The 19,294-nt window shown below is 43.1% G+C and overlaps 1 protein-coding gene across 1 annotated transcript in view; it reads right to left on the reverse strand.

Annotated features, from left to right (window-relative positions):
* Positions 1-19,294, reverse strand: part of CCS (copper chaperone for superoxide dismutase) — a 593,635-nt gene that overhangs the window by 163,703 nt on the left and 410,638 nt on the right. The window contains exon 5 of the mRNA XM_044075992.1: positions 7,353-7,413. Within this exon, the coding sequence (XP_043931927.1) occupies positions 7,353-7,413 (61 nt within the window). The remainder of the gene's footprint in view (positions 1-7,352; positions 7,414-19,294) is intronic.

Here is a 19,294-nt window from a genome sequence, read left to right on the forward strand (position 1 = left end):
AGTTCCCAGTGCCTCTGTTGAGTAGAGCCACTGGAGTGATCCCCAGAGCGAATTTTCTATTTGCTATCCATTCATCAAGATTTCTCTTGAAGAGGGACAGTGAGGTGCTCTGTTTGACATGTATGGAAAGTCTATTCCGTAGCATGGGCAGTCTTTGGATTATGAACTTGTCCCTCCAGCATGTTCTGTTGATTGTGGTAATGAGGCTGAGGTCTCTGGAACGTCTGATGCGGAGGGATTGGGATTTCTTTAGACGTAGCATTTCTAACAGAGCTGGGTCAGACATGGCTTTGTAAATCAAGCAGAGATCCCCTCTAAACAGGTGATATGAGACAGAGAATAGTTGGAGTTTTTGATTCTGTCCATATAGGACAAGTGTTTAAGGCCTAGGATCACCTTTGTGAGGCACGTCTGCGGCCTCTGCAGTTGTTGCAGGTGTCTAGTGAGGTACATGCCAAAATGTGGCATTATACTCAATGAGTGGCCTAATGAGGGAAGAGTAGAGGGAGACAATGACCCCTTTCTTCCTGGATGCAAAACCCTTAGTAATGAGATGTGCCACATAGAAGGACTTTCTGACCACAGTGGCAATGTGGTGGTCAAAAGAGAGGTTGCTGTCAACCTGTGTTCCCAGATCTCTTATAAACTCCTTCTGTGTTCAGTGAACTACCATCTATGTGGTAATTAATGGGAACCGAGTTTTTCCCAAAGGGGATGACGACACATTTTTTGGCATTGGGCTTAAAGCCATGGTTCTGGCACCAGTCGTTGGTCTCAGTGCGGCCTTTCTGCAGGATGTCAACATCACTTGAGGAGTTAATAGTAACTCCCAACTTGCAATCATCTGCGAACTGTCAGCCAGAGTCCCTTCATGTTGGCCTGGACTTCAGAGAAGTAGATACCAAACAGGAGAGGACCCTGTTTAAAGTTGAAGTACCTTTCTTAGTTGATCATTATGCTCTTTTTGTACTCTAAAAATTATTATGTAATTGCTGCAGTTTCTCAAATTCTTTACTGTTTGAACTATTTGCTATATTGTGTGCTGAAATATTTCTGATGCAGAGCTCACACTAATGCCAGTCTTCTGTACTTCGAGAGACCTATATGAGTATAAGAGGTTGCAATGCTCCTGTTGTCTTGTGCACAGTTTAAGCTAATGGTAGCCTGATCCCCAGTTAAGTTTACTAAATATCTTTAATCGGTTAAGTTCACTTGAATCCCTAACTCTTATGGTTTGTTCTCTCTCTCTGCACACCTTTACATGCTATCCTTGTTGGAAGGTATAAAGATGGGTAAGACTAATGGTGTTGGTCTTGTCACCTTTTTAGTGATGTCCATCTTTCTAGCTCTTTCTGAGATGGAATAATATTTCTCCATGTGGTTGGGCAACTGGATCTGTGTGCTGCATAGATTGATAGTTCTTCAGCTATCCTATACCCTTCAGATAAATCAGTACACTCAATAAAATGCCAAGTCTGTCGCCCTTGTTTGTGTCACCACGTTCTTATTTCAATATCTTTATCACAACTAGTGACCTTGCAGACAGACAGTCTAAAAGGTAGCATCCTGTCTAATTTAGTACACAGAGAGTTTTTGCCTTTGTTATCCTATCAATTTCTTTTCCTTCTGTCTCAAAGCAATTTTTCATGTGCAATGTTATCCCTAAATTGCATGCATATATCATGGCACTTGTCTTCTGTGGCTCTGACTTTAATTTTCTAAAAAGTGTCATTTGTTGTGTACTGATGGAGAATATATAGTTATACACTTGTGTACTGTGACTCAAGTACATAAATATATTTAATAAAGACAAAAGTTTGGTGCAAAATTTCAAAGTAAGTGCTTTTGTAGAAGCCAGTACTTCAAAACCACCAAAAAGACCCAATATATGATATAATGATACCTCATATTTTTCAATAAAGTTTTAACTGAAATACATCAGTCAACACAGTTGGCACTTTGCACAAAACAGCATCAGCTGCTTACTTTCCTTCAGGTCAGTATAGTTGTTAACATCACCATAACAGTTTTAGAGTTCTATCTAATAAATGAAACTTAAAACACACTGGCTTATGACAGTAGTGGATCTGTACAAAGCATAATCTACATTAGCAAACCCTGAATTGCTTTTCTCATACACACTGCTCCCCACTAGTTACATACAACTATATACACACAAAAAATTCTATTACAGTCTAAACAAGGCGTACAAAAATATGTTTGTAATCATGAGATGAACAAAAGTGTCTGACTTAAATATATGTACAAGTTATACAATTTTCAAATGCACATGTACCAACTTTGTTAAACCTGCAGTAACCTTGTGATTTCTTACCTTCAAGTCCCAACACAATACTATCTGCAGTTTGTCTATACAATGATCCACTTAAATGTCTGAACCAGTACTGGCATGTACAAAAGTGCTTACCTATTGTGAAATTGTGCAAGAAAGAAATTATACTATGTTAATTTCACATTTACTGAGGAACAGGAGTCTTTCAGAATTCCCACATCAACCTTCATTATTTTTTCTGTTGCTTCTGGTCTTGTATTCTTTTCACTCTCATGCATGTTGAAACTAAACTCTGGCACAGTAGAAAAGTTACTTAAACTGGGAATAAACCCCTGTGTCACCCGCAGGATTGACAAATTACTCAGAGATAGGATGCAGATAATCAAAAAAAGGTGAACTTACCCCCCCCAAAAGAGTCCAGTCACCAGTGGAGTCCCCCAAGGTTCTGTGCTGGGACCTCTGCAGTTTGGCATCCACTTTTCTGAAGTAAAAGCGAACACAAAAGAGCTCTGGCTGACTAAGTTTGCAGATGACTGCAAGCTTACAGCAGTCATTAAGTCCCCAAATGGCTTAACCATCCTGTAGGAAGGTTTGTCTCAAATAAATAACTGGTGTCCAAATCATGGACTTAAATTAAATGCCAAAAATGCATTACTGTATCCTTTGGGAAGTCATCTACTCCAAGAAACTACCACACTGACAATACACCCCTGGAGTTGACCCAGCTGTTCTAGATTTAGGAACTTATGTGGACATTAACCTTACTTTTGACCAACACGTGTCCACTGCTGTAAGAAAATCCTACATTGCACAGTTTATAAACAAAGAGACTGTCTATATCTAGAGATTTTATTGTCCTTCTTTACTCTGCTCTCATTGGGCCAATCACTGAATATAATAATGCCCTCTTTGACATGCATCTGTCCACACACATGCAACAACTAGAACTCCCACAGGGATATCTTACTAAAAGGATACAAAGCCTAAACAGCATGTCCTATGTAGGCTGACTCAAAGTCCTGTCACTATACTCAATATCCTACAGACTGCTAAGAAGTGTCCTGTGTCTGGCACACAAGGCATGCTCTGACCCATTACTGAGGAAGCTACTGCGCACCATCAAGTTAAACAGCATCAGAAGTTCCCAGTCTAAGGATCTAAACCTTTTCTGCAACATCAACAAAATGGTTTGGATAAACAGCTGTGTCTTGCGGAGGATACCGCTGCTATGGAACAGACTGCCTATCTACATAAAACAAAATTCATTCCTATCCATATTCAAGCACAACTTAGACCTATGGATGGGAAACAGAAAACTTATCCCAGGAATATCCCAGTGCTACTAATGGACAGAGGCAGCTTCTAAATGCTTCATCACATGCATGGGTTCCCTCAAATTATCTATGGTTTGATCCCAGTTACAGTAAACTCTCAAGTTACCCAGCAACCATGGGGATTAGTAGATACCGGATAACTGTAGTTCCGGGTTGCTTGAGAGTTACTATTAAAAACAGGCCTGACTAATACTGTACCTTATACTATTTGTTTGGTTTGGCTTTTTCTCAGGTTGGGAAGAGAGGGAATTTATTCCTATCTTCCTTTTTAAAACTCTAAAAATATTAGGTATGTTTCTGCAAAGGGAAAACAGAAAGTGCAACACATGAAAATTGTACTGTATTTCTTCGATTTTTATTGCCGGTTGCTTGAGTTCCAGTTAACTGAGAGTTTACTGTATTCTCATTAGGAATAATATATAATTATCGACAATGGGATTGGTAATGCCAATCTCGAATCAAAAGGGAGAGGTTAATAAGAGTGAAAAAAGGGAAACTGGTTAGGCTGAAAATGGCCTGCAAGGGCACCTAGCCTAGTTCATACCTATTAGCCTATACAGCTCCATGTCCATTAAATCTTACACTGGCAGAACTAAAGGGAGACGATCTTTCGAATTATGGTCATCATTAGGGACTACAACCACATAAGTGCCAACAATGGGGCTGCTTGCGATGTGCATTCAGATAGGGCCATCAACAGTCAGCTATCAAGTTAAGAAAGCTTTAAGATACCTATCTCCTGCAAGGTGATGGCCACCAACACTTTTATAAAGAGTCCGGACACTGAAATAATATTTTGTTCTAGAAATGATGCCCACCTAAAAAGAATCTCCTTTGTGGACCTCAAATGCTAATGTCCCCAAAACATTTTCCGTTAGTAATATCCTCAAAACACCCTGTAGGGTCACAATCTGAAACCAGTGCAAAAGATATGTTAGGTAAAGCTGTGGAGATTCACAATGGGGCAGAAATCATCAATTCCCTCCAGCACTAGAAAGAGGAAAGAGCAGAATTTTTGCCCCTCCTCTAATAACAGGACAGCCACTACAGTCCTTTGAGTAACTAAGTATGGTCCTGTACCAAGAACTATATTTAGATGGACTACTCCCATCACTACAGCTCTTTCCTGGGAAGGACACTGAACTTCAGCATGTATCAGTGTGTGGATCTTTTGTGATGAATCTCTATGGTGACATGAACATGGACAACTGCTTCACTATATGGAGTCCCAGGCTGGAATTAGGACATTGGCAGTGCAACTTGCTTGGTCCTCAGTGTGGGCAATTTAGCTGTCAATGGAGAGGTCAAGTCTGTGTAATGCTTCAGGGTCTTCCTTGCATGGCAAGGACACCTCTTCTTCTGCTGGAGATGAGCAAATGTAAAAGTCAAAGGAAAGGAAGTCAAAAAAAGGTGGGATATAAAAGCCCTCCAAAGAAGTGAGGCTCTGCTCTCATCTTAAGGAAGTCATCAAACAGGTCCTGAGTAGTTGGCTAGAAACAGAAACATCCAGGATCTTGTTTCTGAGCTCTTCCTTCAAACGGAACAATTCTGGACATGCCAGCCTGCAAAAGCACCCACTTCAGCATGTGCTTAATCAAAGTAACAGCACCATCAAATTTATAGTAAGTAACTCACTACTGATGACATACTTGCAGTCTCAAGAAAATCCTCCAGGAGCAGATGCAAGGAGGCCCTCAAGCCTAACCATTGCTTCCTCACTACACAGAGCTGGAAGTGAGTCATGGGAGATGAACAAATGCGGGTACATAGTCCCAACGTAGCAGTATACAAAATTCTCTTGCCACACCTTTTCAAAGCCCTAGACTCCTTGTCTGGGACCTTTGCTGGATGAAAGGCATCACAAAGAAAGCTAATGAAAAGATGTTACTTTACCTATTTGTGTAGGGGCATGAAAAAGGCATCCATCTCACATTCTAGGAGACTAAAGAGACAAAGTAAGGGTGCTTAAAGGCTGCATTAACAACATCCTTATTAACTGCCTCAATGACTGGGATAAACCATGTCTCCTAAGGCTTCTTCCGAACAAATCTTCCAAACATTTTGATGGAACAAAACATGGACTGAAGGAGACTAACCAGTTCCTTTTAAGCTTGAAATACCATACACTGCTTATATCTACATGGCAGTAAGCATGAGTGCAACATTAGGCGAAGTTGAGTGTGTGAAGGAAAGGCACCAGATGTCAGGGCATTTGATCAAATACAACCAAGGATGCTAAATTTTGGGGAAAGGCCAGCACTAGGCCTGAAGTGGGCTTCAGTCTGAACTTCCTAAAGACGCAGTCCAAACCTGTGATTCAAACTCCTGCCAGACATCAAATATTGCCTTGATGCGTACACCTTTGAGAAGCAAGCCCTATGATGCACAAACCAATGAACTCTTCTTAAATGGGCCTGGAAGCCAGAACAAGAGGACAGTCCTTAGTCCTGAATACCACTGATTTCTGACTGGACAAATGAAGAGACTGCTTTCTGGGATGAGGCTAGTCATATTCAGGCTCCAGATAATTTATTTATTTATTTTACATTTGTTTACGGGAAAGTCTGGCCGGACAAAAATGTCTGTTTTTTAGCAGAGGCCCAGGGAGGAAAGCTCCACAGTAATTTGATCCACAGTAATAACAATGTATACATATCAAAGTACAATTTATAATAGCACAAAATATGTTACATCAACAGTACAAAAAGCATATATCAAAGTACAATTTATGACAGTACAAAACACAAGAAAAGTTACTATTACATTTTGAGAATCCAAGTGTTTTATTTTTTTTTTTGAGTAATCATGCAAAGGCAAGGCAATGCAAGAACACCTAGGATGCACCTTTAAGAGATGGCAGCTAGGACCATGCCTTCTCTACTCACCTTATTTTCCTTTGAAGTGGAAGATAGTGAGGGTTTGAGCTCCCTTCTGACCAAGGGAAAATGGGGGTTAGGTGAACACCAGACTTACCTGTAGGAACACCAGGCCTAGACTTGATTTCCAAATGTCTGGTCTTGAACCTATGCCTGCCTCTAAAAGAAGAACTTTCTTACATTTCCTGCAATAAAAGCCCTTGACAGTCACTGTTTTGGAACATAAAGTAGGCTAAAGGTTGCTCCCTTCTTCCCAAAAACTAGAGATAATGCCAGTGTGGAACTTGGCTGGTAATCTGACAGCCACAAGGACACTAGAATGCAATTGTTTAGGTATTTCATTCTTGCCTGACAAAGAAATATCTTTTCCGCAATCACGTTTCTTACCCATATTAAAGAAACAAATATATTAATGCTGCTTGAAGAAAGTAGCTAAGCTAGAATTTAGCAAAGAAAAAAAGTAAAAAAATAAATGACTGTTTTGTAAAATGGACCAAATAAAAGCCTAATGAGAAGATGGCTTCTGAAACAAATCTGCACTTTTCAAAGCAGCAAGGTCAACTAGTTTAAAGTGTGTCTACAGTCTGAAATCTAAGCATTCTGATTTAGAAAGCTAGGAGTAGAGCACAATCCTTAAAAAGGAAAGCCAGGAATGCTTTGAAATTCTTGCAGTTGAATGAGACATGACTAGAAAGTCAGCAGCAACGAGTAGGAATACAGTGACAGGTACACCTGTGATTAACAAGGATCTCCACAGTACCAACCTTCTCTTAGCCTGAGCAGTGGTAAAGTTCTAAAACATGTTAAAACATAAGAAAGGAATAAGATTAGAGCTACAGTAGAGCTTACCCTGTCAGCATCCCGAGGACCACCATGCTGCTTTCCATAAGGATTCAAGTGTCCTCCACAGCTAATAAAAAGAAAAAAAAACATTTATTACATGATAATCTATAACAACGCAAACATGACCTGTAAAGAAACAATATTTTCTTACTATATCAGTTGCTCTATAAGGGGACCCTCTCAGAAGGGTGCTATGACTGGGTTTATTATTTTTACCAATAACAGTCCAGCATTTTTCTTTGAAGCTTCTATGCTGAGGGGTACACACATTTATTACCTGCACATACTGAAATTCTGCACACCAAATTCATAATTGCAATTATCTCCTAAGCCCACCGGTTCACCCCCAGCCACTAGCAAGCACACTTCCTGCAAAACAAGAAACAAAAAACATATGACATACACACATATAAAAAGTAATTTGCAAGCATACACTTGCCTGAATTATAACAAATTCCAAAAGCAGACTGGCTAGATTGAAGATCTGTGAAAGTACTGAGTTACAGCAGGAGGGTATTAGTAACCCATCAAGGATGAATTCCTCAAGGACGAACTGATATGCTAAGAACCTCTCTGTTTTATCTGATATTCGGGAACCATCCTTGATGGGTATTAATACTGAGTGAATTCCAAGCATCCGTCCATCATTGTTGAAGGAGGAGGAGGAGGAGGGGAAAGCCCAAGGTCAAGGGTTCAAAAATACAAGTCCTATCCTAAAGTATAAAAGGAAGACCTATTCCTAGAGTCGAGTATCAATGACCAAAAGTTACTGCAGTAAAGATACTTGCAATGTAGACATTCTTGAAGCAAGAAATGGAAGCAGGCACAGTTTGTAACAGACTATGTTTTGTTTTGATCAAATAATTTTTGTGGGTAACCTTCCACCTGATGGTTAAAAAATGCACTGAAGTTACTTAGAAAGGCTTTACTTGGCAACTGCCAGTTCTTCCTTCAGCAAAGCAAAGGAAAAAAAAACAATATGTAAGCGGCCTTTAGATGGTCAAACACATCACTACTGCAGTAGCATTTATCTGTACAGGACATATCCTGCCAAGGACCAGACACCTGGCCAGTACTGAAAAGTGTCCGAGTTCCTTCCATGCTCACTGTATTTCTCAATATGCCTAAGGGGATGCTCATATAAAAGAAGATGTACAGGTGCCAAAATTCAGAGCTTTCTTACATCACAGAAAGAGGGAGGTTGTCTGAAAATGTATTAATTAGAGAAAAGAAGGACAAGGAATAAAGGGTAACCCACCAGGGTCACAAAGATATATTCAGAAAGAAAGGGATGGAAGGAGGGAGGGTTGCAGTACTGGAAAAGTGATCTATTTGAACATCTATGGCTATGGTAAGTCCACTTACACCACTGCACTATGTTCACCATTAGAATCACTGCTGCAGTAGCATACAGCTATATGAGACAACTGTCAAAACTTAGACAGACAGGGAGAAGGATGAAATATTAGAATCCAGGAGCTTTTGGAGTACTGATTTGATAAATCCCATTCTGGCCCTGGAAAATGAATCAGTATTTACATGTTTGGTAAAGGTGTGAATTGACAACCAAGTAGTTGACTCTAGAATATATCTAGAGTTAACCTTTTCCAAAAAGCCTTTAAGTAGAATGGGCTCTGGTAGAGTGAACCTTAGCCCTCTGGGAAAGGGACTTCATGTGATTTTAATAACAAAAAAATGGATTAGAATGGGATAACAATTTAGAAACGGTCTGTTTTGACACTGGTTGTCCTTTTTTTCCCTTCAAGAGAGACAGAAAATGCTGAAATGCAACCTAAAGTCTTTTGTTCTGCCAATATAGTATATACGTTTTCTGTAGGCATCCAGGGAATATAAGATGCCTAACCACACAAGCACACATTTTTGGGTTCAGGAAAGAACACGTGGAGATGAATGCATTCATTCAAAGTAAATTCTGAGACCACTTTAGACATAATGGAAAGATTAGTTCTTAAAATTATGCTACTACATGAAATATGAGGAAGATTTGGTTCACCAATGGTGTTTGCAACTCAAATACTCACCTAGCTGATGTCAGAACAGTCAGTAGAACAGCTTTCTAAGTCAAGAATTTCAACTGAGCTTAATAAACTGGTTCAAAGGTAAACAGAGAGGGAGATTGCTTGTCAGATTGGTAGGATGACAGGGATGGGGAGGAGAGGGGGAGGAAGAGAAATATAGTCAAGCATTTTCCTTACTTTGTGACTAATCTTCAGCAATACTTTATTTTTTTCTTTTAATCTCGCTGACTTGTTTCCTTGTACTATTGCTGCCCAGACGTCTGCTAGGATTGTTGAAAGGGCTTCCTAAAAATGGTCATGGATTAGTAGCAGATTGAAAAAAAATGGTTCCAGACTAGATGGGTAGTTACACAAAAGACAGGAGACTGAAAAATCTGCTTTACTCCTTGGATCAATTTATTTTTTTCCTCTCATCAAATCTTTTTAAAACTCCTGATAAATATGTACCAAAGAATTAGCAAATAACATCTCTTTATCCAGTGGGACATTACATAATGAGAAGTTATGTACCTACCATAACGTTCCATGTTAGTTGTCTTCTCTCGCCTTCTTTCTTGCTGGATGGGTTCGGAGCTGATCCTCGGCTCCGACTCAGCCACTTACTAAAGCTCGAGAGCTTATTTTATCGGCTCGAGGCAACCCTATATCCCATGATGCTAGGCGATAACTCCCCAGATCTCGTTTGGAAGCTGAAAAACCTAGCATAGGCCAATAAAACAAAATCCTCCAACTGGAAGGAGGAGGAAGAGGGATAAAAACCCCCAAAGATAATTATCGACACTATATATATCCTAGGACACCTAGATGGTGAACAAGGGAATAAAAGGACCCTTCAAGGAAGGGAAGATCTTCTCGGTCTGTCCAGACTAGGGGGATGGTGGGTGGGATGCAAGAAAGAAGGCGAGAGAAGACAACTAACATGGAATGTTATGGTAGGTACATAACTTCTCAATGTTAAGTTGTCAATCTCGCCTTCATTCTTGCTGGATGGGACCACGTCCCTAGCACCTTCATCCTGGGTGGCTCATTGGAACAGACTCTTAAGAATGGTGGAACCAAATGTTGCTCTGTCCCTGGAGGCCATGTCCAATTTGTAATGCGAAACAAAGGTATGAGGAGAGGCCCATGTGGCTGCCGCACAGATAGTGTCTATTGGTAGTCTAGCTTGAAAAGCTGTAGATGTAGCTAGTGCTCTAGTTGAATGGGCTTTTGGCTTTGAAGTTAATTCCCTGCCTCTGAGTTGATAAATAGATGTAATCACAGAAGACAGCCACCTAGATAGGGTTACCTTGGAAACAGGAAGGCCTTTCTTATTTTCTGCGTACGATAAAAACAGTTGATCAGACTTCCTTATTTGTTTGGTTCTATCCAAATAGTATCGGAGCTGGCGGTGAACATCTAGATAATGTAGCTTTTGCTCCGCTCTATTAGTATAGTTTGGGAAAAAAACTGGGAGATCAATTGATTGATTTAAATTTGTCTGCGAAGCCACCTTGGGTAAGAAGGATGGATTAGTCTTTAGAGAAACTCTGTCTTTATGGAAGATTAAGTAGGGAGGACGAATGCAGAGGATGTGAAGCTCTGATACTCTCCTAGCAGAAGTAATGGCGACTAGGAAGTGTGTCTTCCAGGAAAGAAATTTCAATGAACAGGAGATCGCAGGTTCAAAGGGGGGGAGAATCAAGGATGTTAAGACTAAATTAAGATCCCACTGAGGTGGAGGGTCTTTGATCGGAGGCTTAAGTAAATATACACCTTTAAGGAAGGCTTTGCAAAGCTTACTGGACATGATGATGTGGTCCGATAAGCCTGTATGAAAATTCGATATGGCTGCCAACTGAACCTTTACTGTAGAGGCAGAAGACCCTGAATGAAAATTTTTGGCTAGGAAGTCTAAGACCAAATGAATTGGGGCAGTAAAGGGATCTATATTCCTTGCCTTTGCCCAGAAGGAGAAATGTTTCCATTTACTAGTGTAAATCCTTCTGGTGGAAGATTTAAGGGAAGCTACTATGATATCCCGGACGGGATTAGAAATCATAGGAAGCCTGGCTAAGGACGGAAGTGGAGCAACCAAGCAGTGAGGTTGAGAGAATGTAGGGATTGGTGCAGCTGCCCCGACTGATGGGTCAACAGATCTGGAGCTGGATCCAGATGCCAAGGCTGTACCAAAAGATAATGATGTAGGAACGGAAACCATATCTGTAGAGGACAATAAGGGGCAATGAGAATCAACTTGGCTCTCAAGGTGGTTGCTTTCTGAATTACTTGTGGGATTAGAGGAAAGGCATAGGGAAGTCCCCGAGGCCAATCTTGGACTTGAGTGTCTCTGAGGGGATGGCCTGGAAGGGGGAAGAGGGTGAAGAAGTCGGGGCATTTGCTGTTTGGGGTGTAGCAAAAAGATCGCAGCAAGGAAGGCTCCACTTCTGAAAAATCTCTTCCGCTACCCATTGTTTGAGAGACCACTCGTGTGGCATGAGTATAGCTCTGCTCAACCTGTCCGCTATGATGTTGGACTTCCCGGGGGTATGCTTTGCTATCAGAAACCGCTGAGAGGAGATCACCCATTGCCAAAGTCTGACTGCCTCTCGACACAGGGGATAGGACTTGGTTCCGCCTTGCTTGTTGATATACCACACTACAGACATATTGTCCGTTTGGATTGCAATAGAGTGGTGGAGAGCTTGCAAAGTTAAAAGCACTGCTCTCATCTCTAGGACATTTATGTGCAGGTGGCGCTCGAAAGGTTGCCAAGTGCCATGGACCATCCTGCCCTGAAAATGCCCCCCCCACCCGATCAGGGAGGCGTCCGATGTCACCGTGGCGACCGGGGGAGGAGGAACAAAGGGTCTGCCCTGATGGACTTGAGGGGACAATATCCACCAGGAAAGATAACTTTTGCAAGTTTGAGTTATCATGATCTTGTGGTGCATGCGGAGTTGCTGAAAAGACCATTGGGTGAAAAGCATCCACTGTAGAAGATGCATGTAAAAACGTGCTAGGGGAAGAAGTGTTATGGCAGCCGCCATAAGACCCAATACTTTCAGGACATACTTGGCCTGAATTTTGTCGCTCTGAAGAAGAACATGGACATGGTTTTGAATATCTAAGACCCTTTGATCTATTAACTTTGCTGAAAGTTGTACAGTGTTCAAGTTGGCGCCTATAAAGGTAATAGACTGACAAGGCGACAAGGCAGACTTTTCAAAATTTATAGAGATTCCTAGCCCTCTGCAAATGTGAATGGTGTAAGCTCTGGCTTGGAGAAGTTGATGCCTAGTGGTGGCAGTGAGGAGCCAGTCGTCTAGATATGGAAACACCTGGAATCCTTGCCGTCTCAGGTGAGCCGTAACCGCTGCCATACATTTGGTGAACACTCTGGGGGCTGTAGTGAGACCAAAGGGCAGGGCTCTGAATTAGTAGAGACTGGCCCCCAGCCGAAAACGGAGAAACCTTCTGGAGCGCCTGTGAATTTTGATGTGATAGTACGCATCCTGAAGGTCCACGGAGCACATCCAATTGTCCTTGCCCAGAAAGAGCAGAATGGACTGTAGCGTGACCATCCGGAATCTTGTTCTCTTTACAAACTTGTTTAGTTTGCTGAGATCTAATATTGGTTTCCAGTCCCCTGTCTTTTTCGGTACCAAAAAGAACCTTCAGTAGATTCTGGATCCTAGTTGGTCTGCTGGGACTGGCTGGATGGCTCTTTTTGCTAGCAGTTTTGATATTTCTGATACTGCTAGTTCCCTTAGACTGGGTGGAACGTCTGGAAGGGTTCCCTTTTGCTGAATTGGGGTTTGGATAAAGGGAATTTTGTAACCCTCGGATATGATCGACTGTACCCATTTGTCTTGAGTAAGGGAAAGCCAGGCTACTGGGTACAGTGACAATCTTCCCCCGACTGCCTCCGAAGGTGGACAATCGGGCAACATCTCAGGGATGCTGGAAGGGTTTGTCAGAGAGAGGCTCCCCTGCTATCCTGGTTCTGCAGACCCCCTCTGCCCCTAGGGCGGCGTCTGTTGTTGTTACCCCCTCTGCCTCTGGGGGTAAACTGACCTCTTGCATCAGGCATGACTCCTTGAGATTTGCAGAACCACATTTTCCCACCCTTCTGACCCTTAGGGTATGGTCTTGAAGGGGTGGAGAAATGGACTGCCACGGCAGAAAGAGTCTTGCCATCTTGTTCGCATCTGGTCACGGTGTCTTTCACTTGAGGTCCGAAAAAAGCCGAACCATCAATAGGGGAATTTGTGAAGGACGCCTTGAAAGGGTCCACGAAATTACACAGCCACATCCAGGCATGACGCCTTAAGGCCACTCCTGTGCCTGCAGCCCTACTCGCTCCATCGGCTGCATATGAAATTAGACACATGGAGGAGTTAACAATCAAGTTCAGGGTTCCAAGCTGTGAGTTTATTTTATGCTGGGACCCAGCAGCTGATGGATCCTGTAAGACTTCTCCCAACTCTTTGAGAATATCTCTCTGAAGGCGGGTGAAGTGACACAAGTAATTCAGCAACCGCATGGCAAAGGTCGCTGAAGAAAACATCCGCTTACCGTACCTATCCATGGTCCTAGAATCCTTATTAGGAGGATGGATAGGTACTGAAGGATCAGCTAGTTCCTTCTTGGTGGCTGCAGCCACCACCATGGCATCCGCCGGTACCCCTTTTGTTAGGAATTGCTTGTCAACTGGTGCTGTGATGAATTTAGATGGCCTCCGAGGGGTGGGTTCCACCGAATCCGGGGCCGACCATGCCTTCAGAGCCACTACTTCCATAAGGGGGTCGAAAGGCGGAGACACCCAGGAGGTGGAGGGTTGAGAACCAAACGCCTCCAGGTACACCGACTCATCCTCAGAAGGATTAAGGGAAGACCAGTTCCCCCTCTGCTTCAGGATTTCTAGGATGTCTGAGAAAGAGACATCCTCAGAGGGGGACTTTGGGGATCCCTCCGACTTATCCAAGTCGGTGTCAGATGTAATGGACTCAGGGGAGTCTACATGCTTCCTCTTACATGTCCTCTTACGCGGAGGCTCCGCTGACAGGTCAGGAGAAGCCTCGGAAGAGGAAGAAATTCCCAGTGGGGAAACCTGAGGCATTAGATCTCTGGGTCCGGGAGCAACAGAGTGGGAAGAGACATCAGCAGGCACTGTAGTGGGAGGAGCTGATGGAGCTGTCCGTTGACTATGCCCTGGGGCTAGTATGCTCCTCATCACCTCGAAGGCTCCCCTATCAGAAAGGCCAGAGGGCCCTCGCTCCGAAGAGGTAGGAACCCCAGGCCGCACCGACAGGGAAGGCTCCGAGGCCGATGTCGGGCCCGAGCTCACCAGCGCCGACGCTCCGAGAGGGAGAACGGGGACGGACAATGGTCCGATGCCACTCGCCCCCTCGGAGCCGACAAGAGAGATCAAGCGCCCGGATCCGTCCAATGAAGGTATCAAGGAGGAGATCGGAGCGGAAGACGAAGGAGCCGAAGGGGGGGGTATCGGCTCCGACGCCACAACAGTCACGGCTCTGAGGAGCTCCGCCTCCGAACTCTGAGGGAGAGTCGAAGGAGGAAAATTAGGTGGATTCGTAATAGCTACCGTCTGATGAGACAGGCTAGAGATCATCTGGGCCAATGCCTGAGACTTTAAAAGCCTACTTACCACTCTCTCAAGGTCGTGATCTGAAAGTATGGATGACCGAGAAGATCGGCTCCGATGGCTCCGCTCCGAGAGCAGGGGAGACCTCGGAGCCGAATGGATGGACTCCAATGAAGGGGATCTTGACCTCTTCTTAGATGGAGCCAATGGAGCCGAGGACACGTCGGCTCCAGCCGGAGCCGACAGTGAAAGCATGGGCTCAGAGGTATCGGCACCGAGTGGTGCCGAGACCGGAACCTGTGACTCAAAGGGATCAGCTCCAGCTGGAGCCGATCTAGGCACAGACAAGGAGCCAGCGGCCGAAGGCTTAGTACTTGGAGCCGACGGTTTTGCTGATTTCGAGGGCCTCCCCGACGCAGACTTAGTCAGGGAGCCCTCGGGCTTTAACAAGCCCCTCAGTATAAGTTTGTTCCTGCGCTCTTGCAGGACTCTTGGACTGAATGCATGACATACTGAACAAGAGTCCTGCAGGTGCAGGGGTCCCAGGCAGTAAACACAAGAAGTGTGACCGTCTGTCAGAGACATTTTCTGACAGCACGAGTCACACTTCTTAAAGCCTGAGACCTTAGTTTCCTTTGGTTCCTTCGACATAACAGTGTCGAGGGTTCACAAAGGTAAGAGAAAAAACACACACACACACACTCTCAAAAAACTATAAATTAACAATAAAAATGTTAATAGGGATACTGACACACCCAAACACTCCACAGGATCCCTAAGAAAAATTAGGAAAGGGGCAGGCTTAAGGCCTAACCTAAGAGTAGAGGGGGAGGAATATAAGGGATAAAAAGGGAAGGCATAAAACAGTAATAGAGTTAAAGGTAGTTGCTAACTATTGAAAAGAAACAACTAGGTGAAAAATTAACTCAAAAAGGTGACTGAAGACTACATATATTAAGACTTACCAGGAGCCGGTAAAAAAACGCACCTCGCAAGCGAAAGCGGCAAACGAGATCTGGGGAGTTATCGCCTAGCATCATGGGATATAGGGTTGCCTCGAGCCGGTAAAATAAGCTCTCGAGCTTTAGTAAGTGGCCGAGTCGGATCCGAGGATCGGCTCCGAACCCATCCAGCAAGAATGAAGGCAAGATTGACAACTTAACATCTGTGCTTTAACATCTTCAGGAATATTCTGTGTCCTAAGCCAAGCACACCTGTGCATGATTGATCCAGTTGCTGTTGTCTGAGATACTGCATCAGACATGACATAACAGTATTTTAAGGAATGCTTCGTTATTTAAGATATAGAGGAGACCATACTAAGCAATGGCAATCTTATCACCTGAAACAAAAAAGCTCAATAATCATTTTATTTATATCAGAGAAGGCTGCCAGCAAAAATATAGCCATATGAGCTTGACAGTTCACAGGATTGAAGATGTATAAACTTTTTCCCCCATAACTATCAAAAGCCTTTCCATCTGTCTGATGGTACAGGGTTATTAGTAGTAAAATGTTTGAAGCAAGTGTACTTTGCTAAAGAACTAACAGTTAAGTCAGCCAATTGGTTATGGAAAAAAGGAATTTATATGAATGGGATATTTTGTAAAGTGTATGTATGTATGGATATTTTGAATAGTCTATCTGGCTTTTTGGGTGCTAGAAGCTGACTGTCTGGAGAAGCAAAGGCAGCATTAAAAGCATCCTTTAGTGCACCAGTTACCAGGGGGACAGCCGGAGGTTTATCTACGGTGTCAGAGGACAACAACTCTTATGCTGGGGAATGGCATGACACATTCTCCTCAGATTCAGATTTCAAACAGTCAGGAGATCTGAGAAGCAGAATGCAACCCTATTTCTTTGACATTAGGCTATGAATCATTTTGAGATGAGGAGGGAGACCTTTTCCGTTTTAAATGAGAAGAGACTGGTTAGCAGACTGCAAAGACTGAAAAGCTTCAAGAAGCTCCATGGTAAAGCTGTACCTTTCCTCCTTAGCTTCTTTGACAGATATGGTGGGAGGAGGAGAAATATGCTTTAATTTTTGAGAGTCTCTAAATTCGCGGTCCTAGACAAATCAAATAACAGGAACTTCTGTCAGAGAACCCAGTACCTCTTCCCTCACCAGCACCTGATAGGAACCTTCAGGCCTTTCCAGATTTACCAAAAGAGATTCTACCTTCTCTGCCACAGGCATGTGTCCAGACTTTGAGGGAACGCTAGGCTCCTGACCCTTAGTGGCATTCTTAGGAGCAACATCAGAGGGGAATGAAAGAAAGTGATGGACAGTCCAAGGGCTTGGAAATGGCCACAGTGGAGTTACCTACTTGGGGCCAGGGAAGACAGACTGAGGGGCAAAGCTGTATCAGAAGCTTCTTTTACAGTTTACCTTTTTTTGGTTGTCGGAAGGTAGACACCAGAGGTACTTGGGTCTGAGACATGGATGTCTGCACAGATTCATTACAGGTGCTTGAGTCCCAAGCACTTGAAAACCAGTCATGAAGTCAGGGACTCAAGGGCCTTGTAGCTTTGCTAGGCTGGGGCTGATGGCCAAACTCAAATGCGAGTTCAAGGCAAGCAGTTGTAGGGAGTTAGCAGGAGGAGGTTTAGGATTAGAGAAGAAGGGATGGAGTTTTAGGGCTAGAGAGCAAACTAGAAATTTACATTTAGGAAGAGGGGTTGGAGTTTTAGATTTAGGGAGTGGGAAGGGAGTTTTAGACTTAGGGAGCAATCTGGGAATTTAGGTTTAGGGAGTAGGTGGGGAGTTTTAGGGTTAGAAAGCAACTGGGGAATTTAGGTTTGGCAGGGGTTGGAGTTTTAGTTTTAGGGAGTGATTGGGGACTTCAAGGTTACAGATTGGGAGTGGAGGCTTAGTACAAGGGACCAAGTAATCATGTTGGGAACTGGGTAGGAATTTTAGATTTAGGGTTTAGCTTCTGGTAGGGCTGTGCAGTTTATAGGATCGGGTTGCTGGTAAGGCTATGTAGAAACGAGAAGTCAGGCTAGTGGGTGTTAGAAAAGCTGCTTTTTATAGCAAGTTGCAGCAAGAATGTGTACCGCTAGATGCTAGCATGCGAGCACCTGTTGTAGATCCTGTTTGCACAAGGGCTTTGAGCTGTTGCTTCTTGAGATGTATACTGAAGCTACTAAGCAAACTTCTTATGATTCTGGGAGTAAATGACTGACAAATGCTACAAAAGCAGAAGTTGTAAGACCCTCCTAAACAGAGTAAGCATGCTATGTTGTTATCTTTACGCGGAATCTGTATCCTACACAGAAAGTTTCTTTTTTTCCCTACACATATAAAATTACACAGAATTTCTCTTCAAACATACCAACTGACACAATACTGAAGATGCAGTGAAGACAGAGCCTTAGAAAACTGTAAACATGGTAAGAAAATTCTGAAATTTGGCATCTATACATCTGCTTTTATACCAGCACACACTTGAGGGTCCCTCAGATGTATGGTGCATATGGAAGGGACCTAAAAGCTTTTATATACTGGCAGAACATATTATCCATGGCAGGATACATCCTGTATAGCTGCATGGTACTGCAACAGTGATTTAATGATGAGCATTAGCTGTTTTGTCTTTCTAATTTCATGTTCTCACTTCAGGTAAACTCTGAGCAGATGGTGCACATTCAGGGAGTGAAGTGCTTGTTCTGCCATGATTTTTTGCCAAAAAAAGTAAACAAAGAGATGAATGACATGATGAAAGGGCAATTCAAAAACAAAGCAAGATTCACAAAAACTGGCTTTATACAGAGGAAAGTATAGTTATAAAAAAACATATCATAACAATGGATGTCCTACTGATTACTGTCACAGTATTCCAAATTACTGAGCAATCTCATCAGATAACCTGGGCATCCAGCTGGGGTACCAAAGCCAAAATTTTCCAGAAAGTCCTAAGTATGACCTAAGCCTGCAGACACAAGGGTACAATAGCAGACATGAGTGTAAAACCTCAGACTACTGTTGAAAGGTCGTGGGGCCCAGGAGTGGAAGAAGGTCTGCAGGGTCAGAATTAGTGCCTGCATCTCTTTCGGGCTGATGTGCTTTGACTCAGATTCAGTTGTACCTGATCCAGAATTCTCAGGGAGCCCATCCCCCCATGCACCGTCTGAAAGCATCTGTGTGCAACTCCTGTTGTGATATCTGTAGTTTGACATGTAGGCCTGGGTTGAAGCTTACCTGCGATATCCACTATTGGATTATTTTTTTCTTTAAGCATGAAAGAATCATCTGCATGTCCAGAGAACGAGAGCGCAGATATCAAATGGAGTTCAGGTACCACTGGATCTTTCTTATATGG

Source organism: Protopterus annectens, chromosome 6.part1 (assembly GCF_019279795.1).
Source record: "Protopterus annectens isolate FY-2018-M chromosome 6.part1, PAN1.0, whole genome shotgun sequence".
Lineage (NCBI taxonomy): Eukaryota > Metazoa > Chordata > Ceratodontiformes > Protopteridae > Protopterus > Protopterus annectens.